The following is a 19,964-nucleotide window of genomic DNA, read 5'->3' on the forward strand; positions in this document are numbered from 1 at the left end:
TCCAAAATGTTCTCATATCAGCTTACACTTATTTTGTTTTGTCAAAATGCATAACCTTAAAATTTGTCCAAATCATGTAAAGATTGTAAGGGTTTCATGACACTGTTTCTTTGTTTTAAAGTATCTAACTAAACCTGCTTTGAAATGTAATGGTAAAAAAATGTAACTTTAACGAAATCATGCATTCCATTTCAGTTTGGTTTACCTTTTGTGCTGTTAGGAAAACAGACTCTCAGAAAACCAAAGTGACAAAACAAAGTAATCAAGGTCTATTTAATAACAAACGAATTTTTTATTACATTTTATTAGATGTGCAAGGACTCCAATTTGGAGGTGCTTCCTTACTCTATTTGTACATTTTGGTATTATCTCTTTTTGAGCTAGAATATAAAAGTCTTCTACAGGCTGCTTCAGGGACCAATTAACTCCATTAAATTATAACCAGTTACATAGTGAACTGAACCACTGCTGTCTGGGGCTGTCTAGAACTGTGACAATTAGGAGATGGAGACAGGCAGAAAGAGAGAGATTGATTTTATATGTCACTGAAGCACGCTGCAACAATATGCCAGTGTGACTTTCAAAATGGCCTTAAAATATTCCAAACTCAGGAGTTTCCTTGCTCCTGAGTGGGAGTTGACAGACTGTCTGGCAGCATTAGAAAGAGGCAGAGAAGAGCTGATGTCTATATTGTGTCCTCTAATAATAACATTCTGCCTCTTTGCGGCATCTCCCCCTTAGAAGGATCCATCTATTTGTTGTGAGGTGTGTGTGTGTGTGTTTGAGAGAGCTTTGCTTCCCCTTGTGCAGAGGGCACGATTTCACCCCTCACATCTGGGAAAACCAAACCAAAGGATACTAACCCTCACAAGGTCACCTAGAAAATTAAGTGTTGTGGCCTGGGGGTTGGGAGAACAGAACCCAGGTGTCCCGACTCCAGCTTTGTGGTTGGACACTAAATCATTTTCGATTTCTTACGAAAAAAAAAATCATTGGGCGGGTGGGGGGGGGAGTGAGAAATTGATCATATTTCCTCCGCTTTCTCCTTACTTCCCCTCCCCCTTACGGCGATAAAAACTCAAGAAAGGAAACGAGGTGTCCACTTTGCAGTTCTTAAACTGGGTCCCCCAAGTCACCCCCCACCTCCCATCGCCCACACAAAGCGACCCGGGTTCCCAAGGTTTCCGCTCGTCCAACAGCGAGCCCTGGAAGTGAGGAGTGGTTAAAACTCAGCCCTCACCTCCAGCGGGTCCCGAGCTCCGCGGCGCCCAAGCCCCGCCCCGCCCGCCCTTCCCCCCACCGCCTCGGCGCGCCAGCCCCTCTCCCCTCTCCCAATCCGGCGCACCCACCCCAGATGCCGCCTGGCACTGAGCGAAGCCGTCGTCGCCGCCGCAGCAGCACTTTCCACTTGTACTGATCACCTCCCAGCCCCGCTCAGCCTGCTCGCCGGAGCGGAGAGCGGCCCGCGCGCCAGCCCTTGGCAACCTCGGAGCAGTCGGGCTCCGGGAGGCAACTCCTTGGGAGCGCCCTGTCCAGGGTGCCCTCTGCGCTCTGCAGTGTCTTTCTCTCTGCCTGGGAGGAGGAGAAGAAGGAGGAGGAGGACGACGACGACGACGTCTGGTCCGGGCTGGGAGGTGGAGCAGCGGCAGCCGCCGCCGCCGCCGCCGCCGCCGCCGGAAAGGGAGAGGCAGGAGAGATCGAGACTTGGAAACCCCAAAGTGCCCGCGACCCTGCACGGCAGGCTCACGGCAGGCTCCCTTCCAGCTTCATGGGCAAAGTGTGGAAACAGCAGATGTACCCTCAGTACGCCACCTACTACTACCCCCAGTATCTTCAAGCGAAGGTAAAGGGGCGCCGGGGGCGGGGGGCGCCGGGGGCGCGCGCGCCGGTCGGGGCCCGTGCAGGGGCGCGCGCGGCGAGCCCCCGCCACCCCCGGCGGAGTTGATGGAGGGTTGCTAACTATAGCGCTGGCCTGGGCGGAGCGGGGCGGCGCGCGGGGCTGCGGCTGCCCGGGGAGCGGAGTGCGGGGATCGGGTTACAGAAAGCCGTGGGGGGAGAGACTAGACAGGAAAGAGCCGCCAGCCCCTTCCTGGCCCGGGAGGCGGGGAGGGTCGCGGGGCCGAGCGGCGCCCCTCACCGAGCGGTGGCTGCTCAGCCGCCGACGCCTGGGGCTCCGCGGCAGGACCCGCGGCCGGCGCGGCTTTTCGACCGCTTCTCCTTGGGCCTCGCCCTGCGAGCAGTAACTCTTGCCTTCCCTAGGAGTGGTGCGCAGCCCCGGGGCCCCCAGGGACGCCCCTCAACCTCCCGCGCGCGCGATGACTGGGGCTTGAAGTGGGGGGACGGGACATTTTCTTCCCCGCCTACGGCCTTGCGCGCCCGCCTCTCGCCTTGATCTTTGTGCGGTGTGGCACTTCACCTGGTTACTGATTTCTACTTTTACGCTGGTGTTTTGGGTGAAAAAGTGGCCAAAGTTCACTCCCCGTTCACTGATGTTCCTTTTAATCTGTCCTGTAGGTTTTGCAAAGGAAGGACAATGGGCAGATTTCAGTGCAAAGAAGTGACTTTATATTTAGTTTAGAAAAATGCTACCTTATATGTTGACCACAGTTCGATTTCCAGTGGTGCTTTCTCAAAAGTGGCCTTGACATACTCTTAGATAACACAGCTGATGACATGTAGCCATACACATTGCGACTGACTTTCTGGGGACCCCGGGTACCTTGTTAGTGGGCCTGTCTTATTTTTTCAGTGAGATTTGAGGTATTCCGAACTCATTAAAATAAATATATGTATATATACATATGGTGGGCCCATGAAGAGGGAAGGTTTCACTGCTTTGGAAGCTTCTTCCATAATTTGGGAGGGTTGAAGTTGGATGCAGCAGCCTTCTTCAGCGATTAGCATCTCCTATCACTACCCCAGGTGCCTTTCTAGATCACAAAAGAATCAAGTATGGATGCAGTGTCTGAACTTTCTTTGGTAGGTTGTAATCATGTCCTCCTTGCTGGCAGAGGACATTCCTGGCCTGATGCAAAGAATCTCTGATTCAATCTTGATAAGCTTTTCTTTCTTACAGTATGTGTGGTCCGCGTTATGTACCTACAACATAGCTCTGTATTTTCTCATGTAAAAAAGGACACTTGTCAGCACTGAGACCAGAAATTTTCGAGTAATCAAGGACCTCCTTTTTGTTTCCCTCAATTCTCATCTTACTTTGGGTGGCCAGAAAGCAGCAAGATGGTAGAAGCAAGAATACTCATTCATTTCTGTGTGGTCCCCACATATTTGTTTTCAGAGACCCAAGGGAGGTGCTCATTTTTTTGTGAGATACATTGTAAATACAGGTTGTTCAAAGAAATTTTGAGGTATAATCAATGTACTACCTTTTAGATATCATATATGTTTAATGCACTTGTTTAAATTATGCAGCATCGGGTGCCTAAAGGACAGGCTATTCAACACTTAACTATATGAATAATAGATACACTCAGGTGAAGAAGAAAAAGGGCCATGTTTCTACAGGCACATTCACCTTAGTAATTTTTATGTACCATTAGTAAGTTAGAAACCAAGTACATAGCATTTAATATAGCTAATGCATTGCCATTTGGCTCTTTTTGCCCCGTAAATAATTGAAGAGAGAGACAAACGGCAAGAGCCTGCTCCAGTAATTAGGGTCGGATCCCAGAAAGCTTTAGGGCCCATTTTCTGAAAGTGTGCTTCCTGCATAAAGCATTTAATATTGATTTGTGTTACTGTAAGTGACATTCTCAAAACATATCTTGCTGTTTCTACTATGAAATTTGAAATCCTATTACTCGGAATTTCTTTGTTTCAGGAGAAAGACACACATACCGACTTGACCTATATAACGTGGTATTAAAGTCCGATAATTAAACCTAAATTCCCTACTGTACGTATCTTGATTATCCCAGAAAGGGGTATCTCCTAAAATGTAAAGTGACCAGATGCAGATTTTAGGTAAGCACAGTTTGAAACGCATAGCTCTGTTTTTTCTCCTTGACGTATTTGCTGGTAACATGGTAGTGTGAGTCATTAAAAAAAAAAAAAAAGTGACTTTGTTTGATTGGTAGTTAGTTTAAAAACAAGTGTTGCCTAGTCTACCTAAAGAATTAATATTCTCACTTAGAATCTGTTGTCTACGGTGATGATCCTTGCCTATGTGTGTCTTTTAACCTTCCTGAAACATGCGATAGAAAACATCAGTCTGTTTAAAGTACAGTGATGTGTTTGCTGGTCAGGGTTGTTTTGAAACTTCCGTTTGGAAACTATATCAAAAACTAAGTAATGGCATGGTTGTTTACAAAGTGATATTTGACTTAAACTTGCAATTGGGAGATGGATGTGATGGTTTTGAATCAAGAAAGAATACATGGATGGGATTTCTTTTCAGCAGGAGGAATACATACCAGTTAAAATGACACTTGAGAATGAGTTTTGTTTTCCTATGTTAAGAAATTAACATATGTCAAATAATTCTTGAGTTACTCATCCAATTAGAGACTGTTGTAAATCTTATTTCATATTTTTTCCCCATAAAAACATCTTGGTCACTTCTCCAGTTATTAACAACAACAACAACAACAACAACAATCTATGCAGTTCTATTACAGCGTGACCATATCAGCATGCTTTGTACTTTGACAGAAAGAGAAATAATTTGACAGAAATCATTAGAAAAGTAGTACAGCTGCATTACACATAAAGTAAATCGGAGGATGGTATGGAAGGGCGGGCATGGGCGGAAATGAGGAGATTGTGAAATTTTCTTAATATCTTAGTGTGGAGTAACATAGATTAGAAGTAACCTGATTTTACATGCTTGTTGGGTTTTTTTGTGTTTCTCTGTCAGGGTGGTCTTATCCCAGCAGGCTTTCTTTATCACCTGACACGTTCATTCTACGAGGTAGTTTGATGTAGCTTCGTAAATGTAAGCACATACCGTTCTAAAGGATTTTCTGAATTATAAATGACCCGTGGTATATTATGAAAAATTAAATTTGGTATCCACTTTTCAGCTACACAGGAAAAAAAATCTGATAATTTAACATATTTTAGCCTAAAGATTTGTATGTGCACATTTTCAAACATTGGCTGTATTAATTTCACTTAGTATAAAGTCACTCCTCACGGTCTGTTTATTTCAGAGATCCTACAACCTACATTACTGCCAATGCATGTATGCAGATATATATGGGAATTGAAATACTTATTATTTCTTTTGAAGAAAGGAAAGTACAAAATGTTCTTTACGTGCTTAGCTAATATTTTGTACCAACTAAATGCAGTGTACACATTTGTGATGTATGTTCATAGTTATCGAAAGATATTTCTATAAAACATACCATTTTGAAAGCTTGGTTTTTAAGTTTTTATGCATAAACAGTATTGTTGTCTATACGATAAAGAAGTCTTTCTAAAACAAAAACTTCTTTCAAAGTTATCTTTATATAAGTGTATGCTAAAGAACGTATCACCTAGCTTCAAAATATGAAAAATAACGAGTGATATAATTTGGGATTGTGTTAATAAAGGCTACCAGAACAAAGTAGTTTTTCTGTATTGAATTTTTGTGTGCATTAACATTTTGTTGAATTCCTTAACTTTTACTTGGTACCCATATGACTGTTGTGTCAATCTGTTTCTCTAGGGCTTAGGGTTTATGATTTGATACATGGAACGACTGAGTATAGTAGGGTGGTTTGGAGATACAGAGGCATGATATTAGAACTTAGGGTGCTTTGTGTCCTAACAAGTAACTGCGTTTATACAGCGAATAAAGTTTGCTTGAATAGATCAATACAGCCAAGTAATATTTTATACCCTGAATACACACCTTCGTTCCTTTGGTGAATGAGATAGTGTGGCTATCTAGAAGTGGTATTGGAATGCTCAAGGTCATGGGATGGTTAAAATGAACATGCATTGTAATGCAGTACTGTAGCATTCTTCCCCCGAGATAGCTGTTTCTTTTGGATTTTCCATAGCATCTATTATATTTTTATATGCTGGGAGCTAAATCTCAAGCTACTGGAAAGGAAAAGGAAAAGAGAAGTGAAGTAGGAAAGTTTTCAGTCATTTAGTATTAGTATAACTAGATATACCTTACATGGTTGGCAATCTTGGTTTTGAGTTTAAGTTCAAATATGGGCAATTTCCATGTAATGCAGTTTCAAGAAAAAACATTTTAAAACTTTACTGATATATTGCTCAGACTTTGTATTTGGTTTAATGGTTTATTGGAACTTTAAAATTACCCCAGCTTACTTAATGAGTACTAAAATTTTAAGTTATGGGTCTTTTACCTAAAGACAAAAGGGTCTTTCTTTCTTTTATTAAATTGAGCATTTCCAGAAAATAAAATATTTCTCCCCATGTCTACTTAACCAGTAAATATCATGTGAGAGAAATATGTACAATGGAAGGATAAGTGCTTAGTAAAAATGATACAGACACTTAAATATTGTTCATTGTTTTTAAGGATGAGGAATTTTTTTGTCCAGTTTGTTTTTTATTGGATGCTTAGTCTCACTAATGTTTACTCTCCCCAAGCATGGTCTTCTCGCCCACTGTAAGTCTCTCTGCAAAGGATATCAACACCTCCCTAGTTTCTTGCTTGATTCACAAAACAGTAGGTGCTAAATAAATGCTTGTTAGTGACTATTATTATTCAGAGCAAGTACATGTGAATTTTTTTAGACCAGGAAAAAAATGTAGACCAAAATGTACAAATATAATAATCTAGTCTGATTTTCTATAGCAATCTCATTATAGTTTGATTTGCATTTTGATTTATTTCGTTACCATTTTGACAACTTTAAATTGTTTTATGGATTGAGTAAGATCCCTGGGAGGAATCACATATCAGTTGGTCAGTGCTTCATTTATGGAATCAAAAGTGCTGTTTTGTACATTCTTCATTAAAGCCTATGGTGCCAGAAAAAAAATCTCATAGTATTATATTGAGGTGGGAAATGTTACATGTGATGAATTGGTGACTCAGAGCCTGTCTTTGTTTCCTATCAGTGGCCCCCACCAACATAATTGAAACTTTTTCCTGCTCAGTTTTCAAGAAAATCAGCTTCTTAAAGAAATGTATTTCAGACTCGGTAAAAACATGTATTCATTTAATGGATAACAACTAAAATATAAACTAGCATTGAGGTGTTCAGAATTAGTCCTCTCTCAATTACTGACTGTTGCATAACCCTAAACATGACATTCAGCTACCTAGCTTGTTATCCCATTCATTGGGGTTAGAGGAATGAGCAGGAACATATCAAGTTGCTCTGAAGTAGAAGTACTATATTTAATGTAACGTAGCTTTATTAAATAAAATGTAGTAATGGTATGTGAGTGATTTAAATGTAATGCCATAGTATTTGGTGTCAGATCAAACCATATGTTCAAAATTGAACATTGGACTTGGAGATTTTATGTGGAATGAATTTAAATGTTCTGGCTTTTTTTTCTCTATTGTTTTAATGGGTAGATAGTCAAACCTAATGGAAGTTGGTTGTGCCTCATGAAGGCAGCACTTGGATGATACAGACTTTCACCAGTGGGAGCTTGGCCGGGTGATACACAGCAAAATGTCTTCTTAGAACCGTGTGTGTGAAACATACATGCAAACTTGAGCACACACACTAATTTGGTAACAGAAACTAAACATTTCTTCCTACGAAGGGCAAGTGTAAAGGGGATGGTGATGGTTAAGCTAATAACAAACTCAACACATATCTCCCATAGTTGAATTCCTTACTTTTTCTTAATGTATTTTGTCTCCTTAACATAATTATATGAATATCTTAATTTTTCAAATAAGCACTGGAAAAGAAGTGTGTCAAAGGTGGTGAGAGAGAGAGAGAGAGAGAGAGAGACAGGGAGAGAGACAAAAAGTGGGGGGGGCAAAAATCAACACCCAGTCCTCCTGGGGGAGAAAACATACAGAACTGAACACTGTCCTTCTCTATACATTGTCTTTTAGCTAATTCTTAAATGGATGCATTTGTCATTTTAGAGGATGGAGAACAGTTTTCTAGATGATAAATATGAAAACCTAAATCCTAAAAGAGATTAGATGTTAATATAAACAGTTAATTTACTTTTCAAACTCTGGCATTTTAAACACAATGCCTGGTGGATGATTTCTAACGTTGGCTGTAACATCTGTATTCTGGAATTAGGTTAAAGTTTTCAGCTGGTAGCTTGTTGAAAAATTGCTGAGGTTCATGAAGGACTGACATACCAACTAATCGGTTGTATTTTTCTGAGTGATCCCAGAGCACCATTCTCTGCACTTGAAATTGGGAAAGGTTAGGGAGTATAATAGCTGGTCCTTGCTCTCTAGCATCTCATCAGCTACCAGGAAAGACAGAATAGACACAATACAAGAAATAAGTGAAGAAAAATATTTACAAAATAGTACACCCAGGAAGGTAACGTATCAACCAGAAGTCTGAGCGACAGAGAAAGCCCTGAGATATACATCTGTGAGATTAAAAACACTGCCATTGTGTTTTGTGAGAAAAAGCAAAGGGCATATAAAGGCCACAATAAACCTGGGAATTTTAGAAAGAAATTGGGGCTTTAGATTAATGAGTGAAAATGTCTTGAATTGATAATCAGCATTGTTTTGTATTTCTTGTGCTTTATAATCCTTTTATGAGTGCTTAGAATGTTAAAGAATAACACTTTTTTTTGGTACTTTATGTTAACTCCTTCCCCACAAAGTTTCATATGCAGTTACCGTATTTTACATTGTTATTTTTCAAGTTTTAGGCTTATAAGTGTGCTACGAAGCCAACCTATTTGGGTTGTGACAGGCTGAGAATATCATGCTTAAGTGATGACATAATGGTCTCACAGATTTGTTACTCTCATTGTTTTAAACCATTTGAAATGATGTTTATTTCTTCTAATTCATTAGGTGTGCTCACGGCAAAGGGAGAAAATGTTTTGTTATGCTGCTAATTACATCATTGTGTGCCTACAATCTACAAGTTGATAACGTATCTATGTGAGCTGTTATTTCTTTAGAAAATAACAGATTTTTTATTATTCATGATCTTTCATAGGTATAACTATTTTTTTCTCTAGCTTTAATTCTTCTAAAATAAGCTTTCTTCGCCTCTGCAAATGAAACGATGTGCCTCGAGAGTCACGTTGTCCTCTGGCCTCACTGGCCTCACTGGGGAACATAGAACCCTCCCCTCTCTGGCTGCCCACTGAACAACAGGTGCTACTGGGCTTCCTCCCAGATGAAGAGTGATTCCAGGGAAAGGTTTTGTGCAAAAAAACGAAATATTTTCACAGATATCACAAATAATTTTTACCGATCTTGTAGGAAAAGTAAAGTGTGTGGATCTGTTTTAGATGATACCAGTTTTGTTTTTTTTAATCAATTGAAAATTTTACTAATTAGAATGGGAAGAATTGGATGGATACATCATCATGGAATACTGTGCTCTCTTAACCTGAGTTTCTTGGGGGAGGGGAGAAATCAAAGTTGCCAAAAGTGAATTTTAGATTTTAACACTTTTTTTTTTTTTTCAACGTTTATTTATTTTTGGGACAGAGAGAGACAGAGCATTAACGGGGGAGGGGCAGAGAGAGAGGGAGACACAGAATCAGAAACAGGCTCCAGGCTCTGAGCCATCAGCCCAGAGCCTGACGCGGGGCTCGAACTCATAGACCGCGAGATCGTGACCTGGCTGAAGTCGGACGCTTAACCGACTGCGCCACCCAGGCGCCCCTGAATTTTAGATTTTAAACTTCCATTTTTATTATGCTTAAGCTCTTCAAATGACACTATGCCGTTTCCCTTATTTAACAATTTTTAAACATGGTGATTTTGAGAGTTACCATTGGTAGTATATTTGTACTGGAGAACTTCTAAATCCTTCCTTACCTATAGAATAATACTAGCTGCTTGTAAAGTCTCAAATAAAATATTTGGTTGTAAGCAAGAGTGACATTTTATTAAAAATTTGTAATACCATCACCTTTACCTTTGTCTTCTCAACAGCATTTGGGTTCATCAGTGAATAGACTTTTGACAAATACAGATATTAATAAAAAGACAAATTTGGCAGTTTTATTTTCAGGTCATTAACTGATATATTCTCAAAACTTTCTTTGCCTCCTGCAAAGCACAACTTTGATTAATTTCATTGTTTTAAAAATGGAAGCCTTAACGAAAAGAGGTTCCTAATCTCAGCCTCTTCTAGGTTTCATTCCACATGATTGTTTGCACTTTTATGTAAACAACAACAACAACAACAACAACAACAGCAACACAAAAGGAATTGGCTACCAGAACACTTTCTATAGCAAAAATTCTATAGCTGAAAGATGATATTTTTCTAGAGCTCTATGTGATTTGTTCAGTGATTGGGTATGACTTAACCTACAAGTGAATTGTTTTCAAGTTTGTTCTGAAAAGTTCACTTATCAGTTATGTAGAACTTGAAACTCATCTAACATATTTCATACGTAAATTGTTATCCTTAGTGGTAGGGCCCACAGCCAACCTTTAAGAGCCTGTAAAAGTAATCCACTTTATAATTCACAGGTACTTGTTCCAGTACTAATCTCATCATAGAACCAAAGCACCCTTTTGGGCAATGTTTGGGGGAGGGACGCGGTGCATGAGTATTCAGAGTTCAAATTCCAGGTTCCAGGAACCCATCTTTGTATCCTTTAGGGGGGTGGGTAGGTTTTCCTAACTCCCCTGACAGGCTGTGGGAAGACAAGAGCTCCCTACAGTCCTTCAGTAGGGCTTTGAGCTTCTAGGACTTGGGGACTGGGTTCCAAGAAGAGATGGGAGGTGTGGCTTGTGAAGTCGTTTGAGGTGTGGACTCTGGAGCTTCTCACTGTGTGCGAGGCCCTGGGAGCCTGATTTATTCCTTATTCCCTGGGACACTAGCTTCCTACTCACCTATTTTCTTATGCTGGCCTCAGCGATAACACCCCCCCCCTCCACCTCCAGCCCCAAAACTCACTTTAAAAAATGCAGTCCAAGGCTTTCTGCGTTTCATCCCTTGCCCCTCATTGACTAGATGATTACAACCTCACTGCTTTGCTCGCTCTCCTCCAGCATCAGATCAAGCAAACACCTTGTGAGGCTGGAAACAAGAAGGAAACAAAATGACAAAGAACAAACTGTCCTGTTCCATCACTTCTCTTATTTTCATCTAGTTCTGGCCCAACAATGGCTCATAACTCATAGGGGAACTCTAAACCTTGAGAATTTGATGATGGCACTTTCCCATTAACCTCAAATATTTACCAGGACAGCCTGTGGAGCACAGGTTAAGAATCCTACCCTGAGAGGAAGTCAGAACGGAACCAATCTGTGCTTAAGAGGATGATTCAGACCATGGATCCCCTGGTATTTTGTTTCTGGAGTGAAGAGCCTGCAAAGTGGGAATGTGTGAGGGAAAAGCCCATGGGTTTGGGCATTCTCAGGGTGTTTCCTCTTTCTTTTCTCCTTTTCCCCTACCCCCTTCTTCTTTTCCCTTCTCCCCTGCTCCTGCCCCCAGTTTTTCTTACTGCACATTAAGAGTAGTGTCAGTCTGGACTTACTTCTGACTAGCTACTGGTGTGTGTGCCACGCTCCTGGTCTACCGGGGTGATTGTTGCATACAAGCTATTCCCAAATCAGGGACCAAGTGTGTCTAACTTAACCTGACTGAAAAAAAAAAAATCTTTATTAACTCTTAATGCTACAGATTATGATTAAGAATTTGCTAACTACAATTGCCTCTTTGAATCAGATTTTCCTTCTGAATCTTTATCCAATTTTATGTGGAAATTTAAAATAAAATTTTATTTGGCAATGTATAAATGTTGTTACAGAAGTGCAGACATGATGTAATACTTTGAACAAAAGAGAACATAATTAGCATAATAGAAAGTATTTTGATGACCAATGCTACTCCTAATGAGATTAGAATTTAATTATGAGATAGTGAAATGGTAAACTGTTTACATTTTTCTTCACCCATACTGATATTTAAAGTCATACATAATCGTTTTTTTCTATTTCTTGGATATTTCACAAACTGATTCTTTATCTATAAATAATTGCAAGACTATTGTGTGTTTTTTACTTGGCTAAAGACTGAAAACAAGGTATGTTTCTTATTTGGTAGTAGTTCCTCAGATTTTCATTTTAGTAGCAGAAATCTTAAATGCTGATTTTGATTGCTTTTTTAAGGAATAGATGATTTCTTAACATATAAATAGGATTTCAAATGACAGTGGGTGATCTGTGGAGTTCTCTTTTACCCCTCTGTCTCTGTCACAAAATTCAAATTCATGTTTCAGCAGTACAGGATGTTCTTCAGTGCACATCCTTTGAGCCTTCAAAATTTGATTTGACTGTGTGGTCTGACGATAGCATGTGCAGATAAGTACATTGTGATAGTAATCTGTGTGTCTGGGCCCTAATGAACATCTGCTTTCTAGGGCGCCACGACAGCACCTTTCTTTGTTTTTCGTCCTTTGCCTTTTTGATTTGAATCTTGTTAAACCCTGAAAATGGGGCTGGTTTTCAATATGCAAATGTTCCTGTCTCCCTTTTTTTTGGGGGGGGGCGGTGGGAAAGCCAGATATTTTAAATATGAATGAATTGGGAATTTAAAAGGAATCTGCAGAAAGCACTAAGCTATAGTTCTACCATTGACAACTCAGACTTATTGTACTTAAAATGATGTAGTTAAGATCATGTAGTTGGAACTACCTGGCAAATTTAATTAACTTCAGCAAACACTGAGCAGGCATCGTATTAGGCTCTGGGAGGTGCAAATATGTAAATAAGACATGATTTGTGCCATCATGGAGCACAATGGGATAATTTTGTTTACTTGTGTGTTTATTTAAAATTTTTATTGAGGTAGAACATACAGTGCACACATTTAAAATTTTTTTTAATGTTTATTTTTGAGAGAGAGAGAGAGAGAGAGAGAGAGATAGAGCATGAGTGGGGGGAGGGGCAGAGAGAGAGAGACACACACACACAGAATCTGAAGCAGGCTCTGGGCTGTCAGCACAGAGCCTGACATGGGGCTCGAACCCACAAACCGTGAGATCATGAGCCGAAGTCGGATGCTTAACCGACTGAGCCACCCAGGTGCCCCATATAGGACATGCATTTTAAATATATAGATTAAGGTATTCCTTAATCTGGGTGGCCACCCAGATCACTATATAATATTTCTGGCACCCAAAAGGCACCCTCATTTCCTTCCCCAGTTTGTACTCCCCAAAGGTAACCACTAGTCTTACATTTATCTTTACATATTGGTTTTACCTATTCTTGTACTTCATAAAAGTGAAATCCTGTAGTATGTATCCTTTTTTGTCTAACTTCTTTAGTTCATTATTATTTTGCTTTGATTGATTCAGTCATGTTGTTATGTGTAGCAGTTGTTTGTTCTTTTCTTTGTTTAGAAAAATTTTTTTTTTAATTTGAGAGGGAGAGAGCGAGTGCGAGTAGGGGAGAGGGGCAGAGGGAGAGAGAGAGAATCTTAAGCAGGCTCCACGCTCAGTGCTGAGTCCAATGTGGGGCTGGATTCCACGACCCTGGAATCATAAACTCAGCCAATATCAAGAGTTGGACACTCAACTGACTTGAGCCACCCAGGAGCCCCAGTTCTTTTTTTAATAGTAATTCCTTCATGGGGTATACCACAATTGACTTATCTGAGTGTTTTGATTATTTCAATTTGGGGCTAGTATGAATAAAATTGCTATAATTATTTTTGTTCATATCATTTGGTCAATATATGCACGCACTTGTAAGAGAGAAACTGGTATGTCATAGGGTATTTGTATGTTTGGCTTTGATAGATATTACCAGTTTTCTACTCCCACTGGCAAAACATGAGAAATGTATTTGCTGTGTATGTCACTAATACTTGGAATTCTCAGCCTTTAATTGTAGCCCCTCCGGTAGGTGGTATCTCATTATGGTTTTAATTTGCATTTCCCTGATGATTCATGATATTGAGAACTTTTTCATGTATCTGTTGGCTAATTGGTTATCTTTTGTCTTTTAAATGCCTTTTAAATTTTCTGCTCATTTTTAAAAAATACTAGGTTTATTGAATATAACTTACATAATATACAACTGAACCTCTTGCTCACTTTTTATATTGAGTTGTCCTTTTTATTGGTTTATAGGTTTTAATTTTTTTTTTTCTGAGAAGGAGAGAGAGAAAGAGAGAGAGAGAGCCGAGGAGGGGCAGAGAGAGAGGGGGACAGAGCATCTGAAGTGGGCTCTGCACTGACAGCATCGAGCCCCACGAGGGGCTTGAACTCGCAAACCATGAGATCATGACCTGAGCCAAAGTCGGATGCTCATCTGACCACCCAGGTGCCCCAGTTTGTAGGTTTTTAAATATAGCCAGGATGCAAATCTTTTACCAGTATATGTATGAGAATATCTTATCCCAATTTCCAGTTTTCCCTTTAAGTGTCTGGTTAGTATTTTCTAATAAATGGAAGTTGTTAATTTTAATGAAGTCCAATTTGCCCACCTTTTATGAATATTACTTTTTGTGTCTGTTTAAGAAATCTTTGCTTATTTTAAGGTCATGAAGATTATATTCCTATATTTTCTTCTAGAAGGTGTATTTTACCTTTCACATTTAGGTCTGCTATCCATTTCTAATTAATTTTTGCATTTAGTGTGGACAGGGTCAGGATTCCTTTTTTGCTCCCCATCCCATATGAATATCTAGCTGATCCAGCACCCTTTATGGAGAAAACATTTTCATTTTCCCCTTTGAATTTCAGTGTGGCCTTTGTTGTAAATTAGGTGACCACATTTATGTGTTTCTTTTTCTGGACTTTCTCTGTGATTCCCTATGCATCCTTGTGTCAGTACTACAGGGTCTTAATTACTATAGCAATAAATTAAGTGTATATACTTCAAAGTGGTCTTAACTATCCTAGATCTTTTGAATTTCTTCATAAATTTTAGAATCAGCTTTTCAATTTCCATAAAAAATAAATACAAGATTTTTATTGGAATGGCATTAAATCTATATGTCAGTTTTTGGAGAATTGATATCTTCCAAACTGTAAATATATCTATTCTTATTTATTGATGAACTTACCACTTTGAAGTAATTGACAATAAAATACAATGGAAAATATTTTTTAAATGCTCGTTCCAATAATTTTTTCAAGATCTATAGTATGATAGTTGCCTTAAACTCTGTTAAGAAAATTTTTTTTGAAAAGGGAGAGAATATTTATGGACACCTGGGTGGCTCAGTTGGTTAAGCCTCTGACTCTTTTTTTTTAAAAATTTTTTTTTTTTTCAGCGTTTATTTATTTTTGGGACAGAGAGAGACAGAGCATGAACGGGGGAGGGGCAGAGAGAGAGGGAGACACAGAATCGGAAACAGGCTCCAGGCTCTGAGCCATCAGCCCAGAGCCCGACGCGGGGCTCGAACTCACGGACCGCGAGATCGTGACCTGGCTGAAGTCGGACGCTTAACCGACTGCGCCACCCAGGCGCCCCGAGCCTCTGACTCTTGATGTTGGTCATTTCAGGTCATTATCTCATGGTTCGTGGCTTCAAGCCCTGCATCGGGCTCCACACTGACAGCACATAGCCTGCTTGGAATTCTCTCTCTCCCTCTCTCTGCTGCTTACCAGCTGATGCTCTCTCTCTCTCTCTCGCTCTCTCTCTCTCTCTCTCTCTCTCAACATAAATAAAACTTAAAAGAATTTTTTAAAAAGAGAGAATATTTATTAGAGATCAAAATTAATTTTGAAAAGTAGCTTACTAAAACACAATTTAAGAACAGATGAGGTTCTTTTTTTGATTTTTCTTGAATGCATTTCAAAGTATAACTGCATTTCTCCTTAATACTTCTTATTCTCCTTTTGAGACTTTATTTGACATGATGTGCCATCATCTCGTCTTATATATTTATATGCATAATAATCTATTGAAAATTGGTTTTGTTTGGAGAATTTTCTGTCACCACTTGTGATTTTGTAAGCGGCTCTGGAGATTGTGAAAACAGAGATTGGGAAGTGCTACTTAGGTATGAACTTCTAAGCAACAGGACATACTGCTCCATGGACCTTGGCACCTTCAAACTTTTTCTTAGATGTTTTAAAAATCATATACATATTTTTTCATGCTTTATTATTTAAGTTTTTTAAGCTTTGATTATTGCTGTATTCAGCCAGCCAAGAACAACTCCATAGAACTTTCAAAGCTTATTAGTTCTGGCTAGGTTAGCTTAGGTTGAGCAGGAGGTTGAATAGACGAGATTCTGGGAATTTGTAACATCCAGGAATTGCAGAATGTTAGAACTAGAATCAACTTTTAAGATAATCTGGTCCCGGCTACTCATTGTGCTGATGAGGAAAGCTACCCAAAGTAGAGAGACAGAAGCTGAGCTCAGAGGGTCCGAGTCGGGGTAGGGGGGGTGGTGAGGCCTGATCTCACATGATTGGTCAGTGCCGCGGCCAGAGAGAAAGAAAAGAAAAGGGAGGCCACACACAGTTCTAGCAGTCATTCCAGGAAGTTAATCACAGAAGTCGATGAGTGTGAATGGGCCAGTGTCGCCAGCTGGTGCCTGATCAGAAACCAGTAGTGGTCACTGTGTCCGAGGTCACCCCAGCCGGGAGGGCCAGCGAGACTTCTGCACTTACTTCCACTGGCGTGGCTGCTGCTTCTGATTTGCCAGAACAGTATCCAGAGCCGATTCTGCTTTGTTCTCAAGTTTCTAACCTTGCAGATTGGCTAGGAAGCCCATAGCCGGGCTCTGCTCATCCTCCATGGCGTTTGGCCTTTTCGTGGCTTTGTTCTGCTTCTGGATTCCTCCATGTTCCTGAGGGTCTTTGTTTTTATAGCCCTGAGTCTGGAGCCATGACCCTCTCACTTTTTCAGCATGCCTGGAGCCTTCCCATGTTAGCAAAATAGACGCTGAACTACTTCATTCTTGCTAACCTTTCTCTGTCCTGCCATCACTACCTGCTGTGACATGTTTGGTCACCACAGGAAACAAACAAACAAACAAACAAACCAGAGAGACTCTGATTAAACATCTCCTTTTTTGTTGAAGGTCAACCACTCTGATGGGAACTGCCTTCTTCCTAATGTCAAGCACACCCCACTAGTCTCCAGCGTGTCTTGTTTTTTCACGAGGTATTTGAATATAGTTGGAAGCCTTCAGTACTCATCATATGATCAGGCTTCAGCAGCTCTGTTTTTCGTCAATTATGTGGGGAACCTTGGAAACACAAAATGCACAGTAGGTGGCATCGACAAGCCCATTATACCGCTTGGACACAGCTTTTTCCTCATCCTGTTTTATCATATACTCCTCAAGTACACTAGCTGAAAATATCATGCCTGGCTTTATGCCATGCATTAGAGAAATCAAATACAGGAGAAATTGGGATATATTAAACAAATAAGAGAGAATGATTTTTCCACAGTTTACAAAAAGACTCACTGGTAAAATGATCCTTAGTTCATTTACATATTTCAGAGGTTGTTACAGGTACCTAAGTCTTTGACAGAAGGTATATTTAAAGTAAAGCCGTCAGGAACCATGCCCTATTAAAGATGTATTAGATACCAAGAAAACCAATTTGTGAAATAATTTAAGTCAGTTGGAAAGGATGAGTTTATTTTGTTATATTTGGTTTACACCCAACATCTTAGGAATGCATGGTTGAGTAAAGCACGGTACAACCATAGCTAGTATTGTTTTTTCTCACTGTTTCAAGAATTCTCTGCACTGATTGGTTCAAACCTTTTTGTGTTTCTTCCTGTAAGTATGTGGAACCATAACTGGTAAACCCTGGAAGCCGTGGGATGCACAAAAGGAAATGGCAGAAAAGGCTGTGGGCGATTTAAGATCCTGTTAGTGCCTTTGTATGATCTGTAGGAAAACTTGGTTATTTGTGGACCGTTGTTAGTTGACTGTCACAATTAGGGAGGTTTCCAGACTGGTGGTATGTTTAAAGGTTGGGGAGACACGTGTGTTTTTAGACATTTTAGGTGTTTTGTTTTTATTGTTGTTTTTGTTTACAGAGCAGTTGACTCCTCGGGCTACAAAGTTCTCTGAGGTGGATTGAGCCAATCACCTTAAAACATGTTGATCCAGCACGTTTTACTGTGAATAATGTTTGTGCATAAATTGCTCTTAACTTCTCCCCAAACACAGCAGTAGCCTGTATTTGGATTTCCTTTACTTACTTAATATTCAGCAGTGGAAGATGGATGGGCATGCTTGACATTTTAGAAATCCTGTGCATTATCTGCCTAAGTTAAAACATACATGTTCGGGGCACCTGGGTGGCTCAGTCTGTTAAGTGTCCAACTTCGGCTAAGGTCTTGATCTCGCGGTCCGTGAGTTTGAGCCCTGCGTCCTGCTCTGTGCTGACAGCTTGGAGCCTGGAGCCCACTTCTGATTCTGTGTTTCCCTCTTTCTCTGCCCCTCCCCGGCTTGCGCTCTCTTTCTCTCTCAAAAAAAATAAATAAAAATTAAAACAACAACAACAACAACAAAAACCATATGTGTTCAATGAGAGTAACTTAGAATATAAAAGGAAAGTTAGGATTCCAGTAACCATATGAGTAATTCTTATCCCTCCATAGACAGGGAGTTTCCTTTCTGGTCCACGTTTACTTCCTAAACCAAAAGTTTCTGGTTTTAGTAGCTTTCATCTAACTTCCTGAACATATGATGAAGATTTCGAGCACAGTTTTTTCACCCAGATTGTTAAGAATATACAGGCAGAGAATATAAAGGCAGAATATACAGAAATTGAGGCAGACATATCAAATTCTATATTGGTTATGTACTCACTGTTAGGCAGCTTATAAAATGTCTTTTTTACGATGTTTAAAATGAGACATGAGAGTTTACTAATTCGATTTTTCCTTTTCTTATTATATTGTAAATCCCACTAAATGGGATTTCATTTAGACTATACTGTATAATAAATTTGCATTAGAATGTAATATAACTTGCATGTTATAATGGAAAAAAATGGAAAATGTTGGAAGGTATCAGGAAAGAAAAAGTGTAGCATGAAATTAAAGAAGTAGAAATAGTTTAACATAATGTTTTGTTAACAGTAATTTGTATATCTATGGTTTCCTTTATAAGAATGTAAGATTCTAAGACAGAAAATATATCTTATTCATATTTGTGCCTATTAAATGCTTTGCGTATAGTAGGTACTTAATAAATGTTGATAAAACTGAATCCATATCTTGTGTCTAACATGACAAAGAGAAATATGAAGCATAGACAGAATGCTTTAGGGATGGAATGCTTCTGCTTAAAGTACACATATGATTAGGATAAAAATGGGCTGTTAGTCTAAATCACCTAAAGAATTTTCTCAATCTTTAGCTTTACTATTGGACTCCTTGTTCGTGCCCAGACTCCATCACTGCTATTAAGCTAGTTTGTCATTGTCATATAAGCACTTCATGAAGTACAAAAATGAAATACTCAATGACTGCCTTAAGTAACATATAGTGAATATCATGCGTTTAGAAATGGAAGGCACATTAAAATGTCTGCTCTTGTCAGTATAATTATGTATTTATTTTATTTTTTTAGAGAGAGAAAAGAGAGAGCACGAGTGGGGGACAGGGAGAGGGAGAGAGAGTCAAGGAGAGGGGCAGAGGGAGTGAGAGAGAGAATCCTAAGCAGGCTCCACACTAAGTGCAGAGCAAACACGGGTCTTGATCTCATGACCCTGGGATCATGACCTGAGCCGAAATCAAGTGTTGGATGCTCAAACAGCTGAGCCACCCAGGTGCCCCCATCAGTGTAGTTTTATAAATAATAAAAGGATGGAGCATTATTATTGAAAAGCACTTAAATTTTTTTGAAAGGGCTGCATTTCTAAGAAATATATTTTCTTAGGATTAGCTGGAGGTCTCC

The 19,964-nt window shown here is 39.8% G+C and overlaps 1 protein-coding gene across 4 annotated transcripts in view; it reads left to right on the plus strand.

Annotated features, from left to right (window-relative positions):
- The first annotated feature begins 1,475 nt into the window (after positions 1–1,475).
- Positions 1,476–19,964, plus strand: part of RBMS1 (RNA binding motif single stranded interacting protein 1) — a 217,409-nt gene continuing 198,920 nt past the window's right edge. For 2 of the 4 annotated variants that reach the window (XM_047083581.1, XM_047083583.1), the window contains exon 1: positions 1,476–1,843. In XM_047083581.1, coding sequence (XP_046939537.1) covers positions 1,769–1,843 — 75 coding nt within the window. In that variant the 5' untranslated portion in view covers positions 1,476–1,768. The remainder of the gene's footprint in view (positions 1,844–19,964) is intronic. The other 2 variants (XM_047083585.1, XM_047083586.1) reach the window with 1 other exon arrangement.

Source organism: Lynx rufus, unplaced genomic scaffold (genome assembly GCF_022079265.1).
Source record: "Lynx rufus isolate CCGP_SWC_20201006 ecotype Redwood Valley unplaced genomic scaffold, mLynRuf1.p SCAF_2, whole genome shotgun sequence".
NCBI lineage: Eukaryota > Metazoa > Chordata > Mammalia > Carnivora > Felidae > Lynx > Lynx rufus.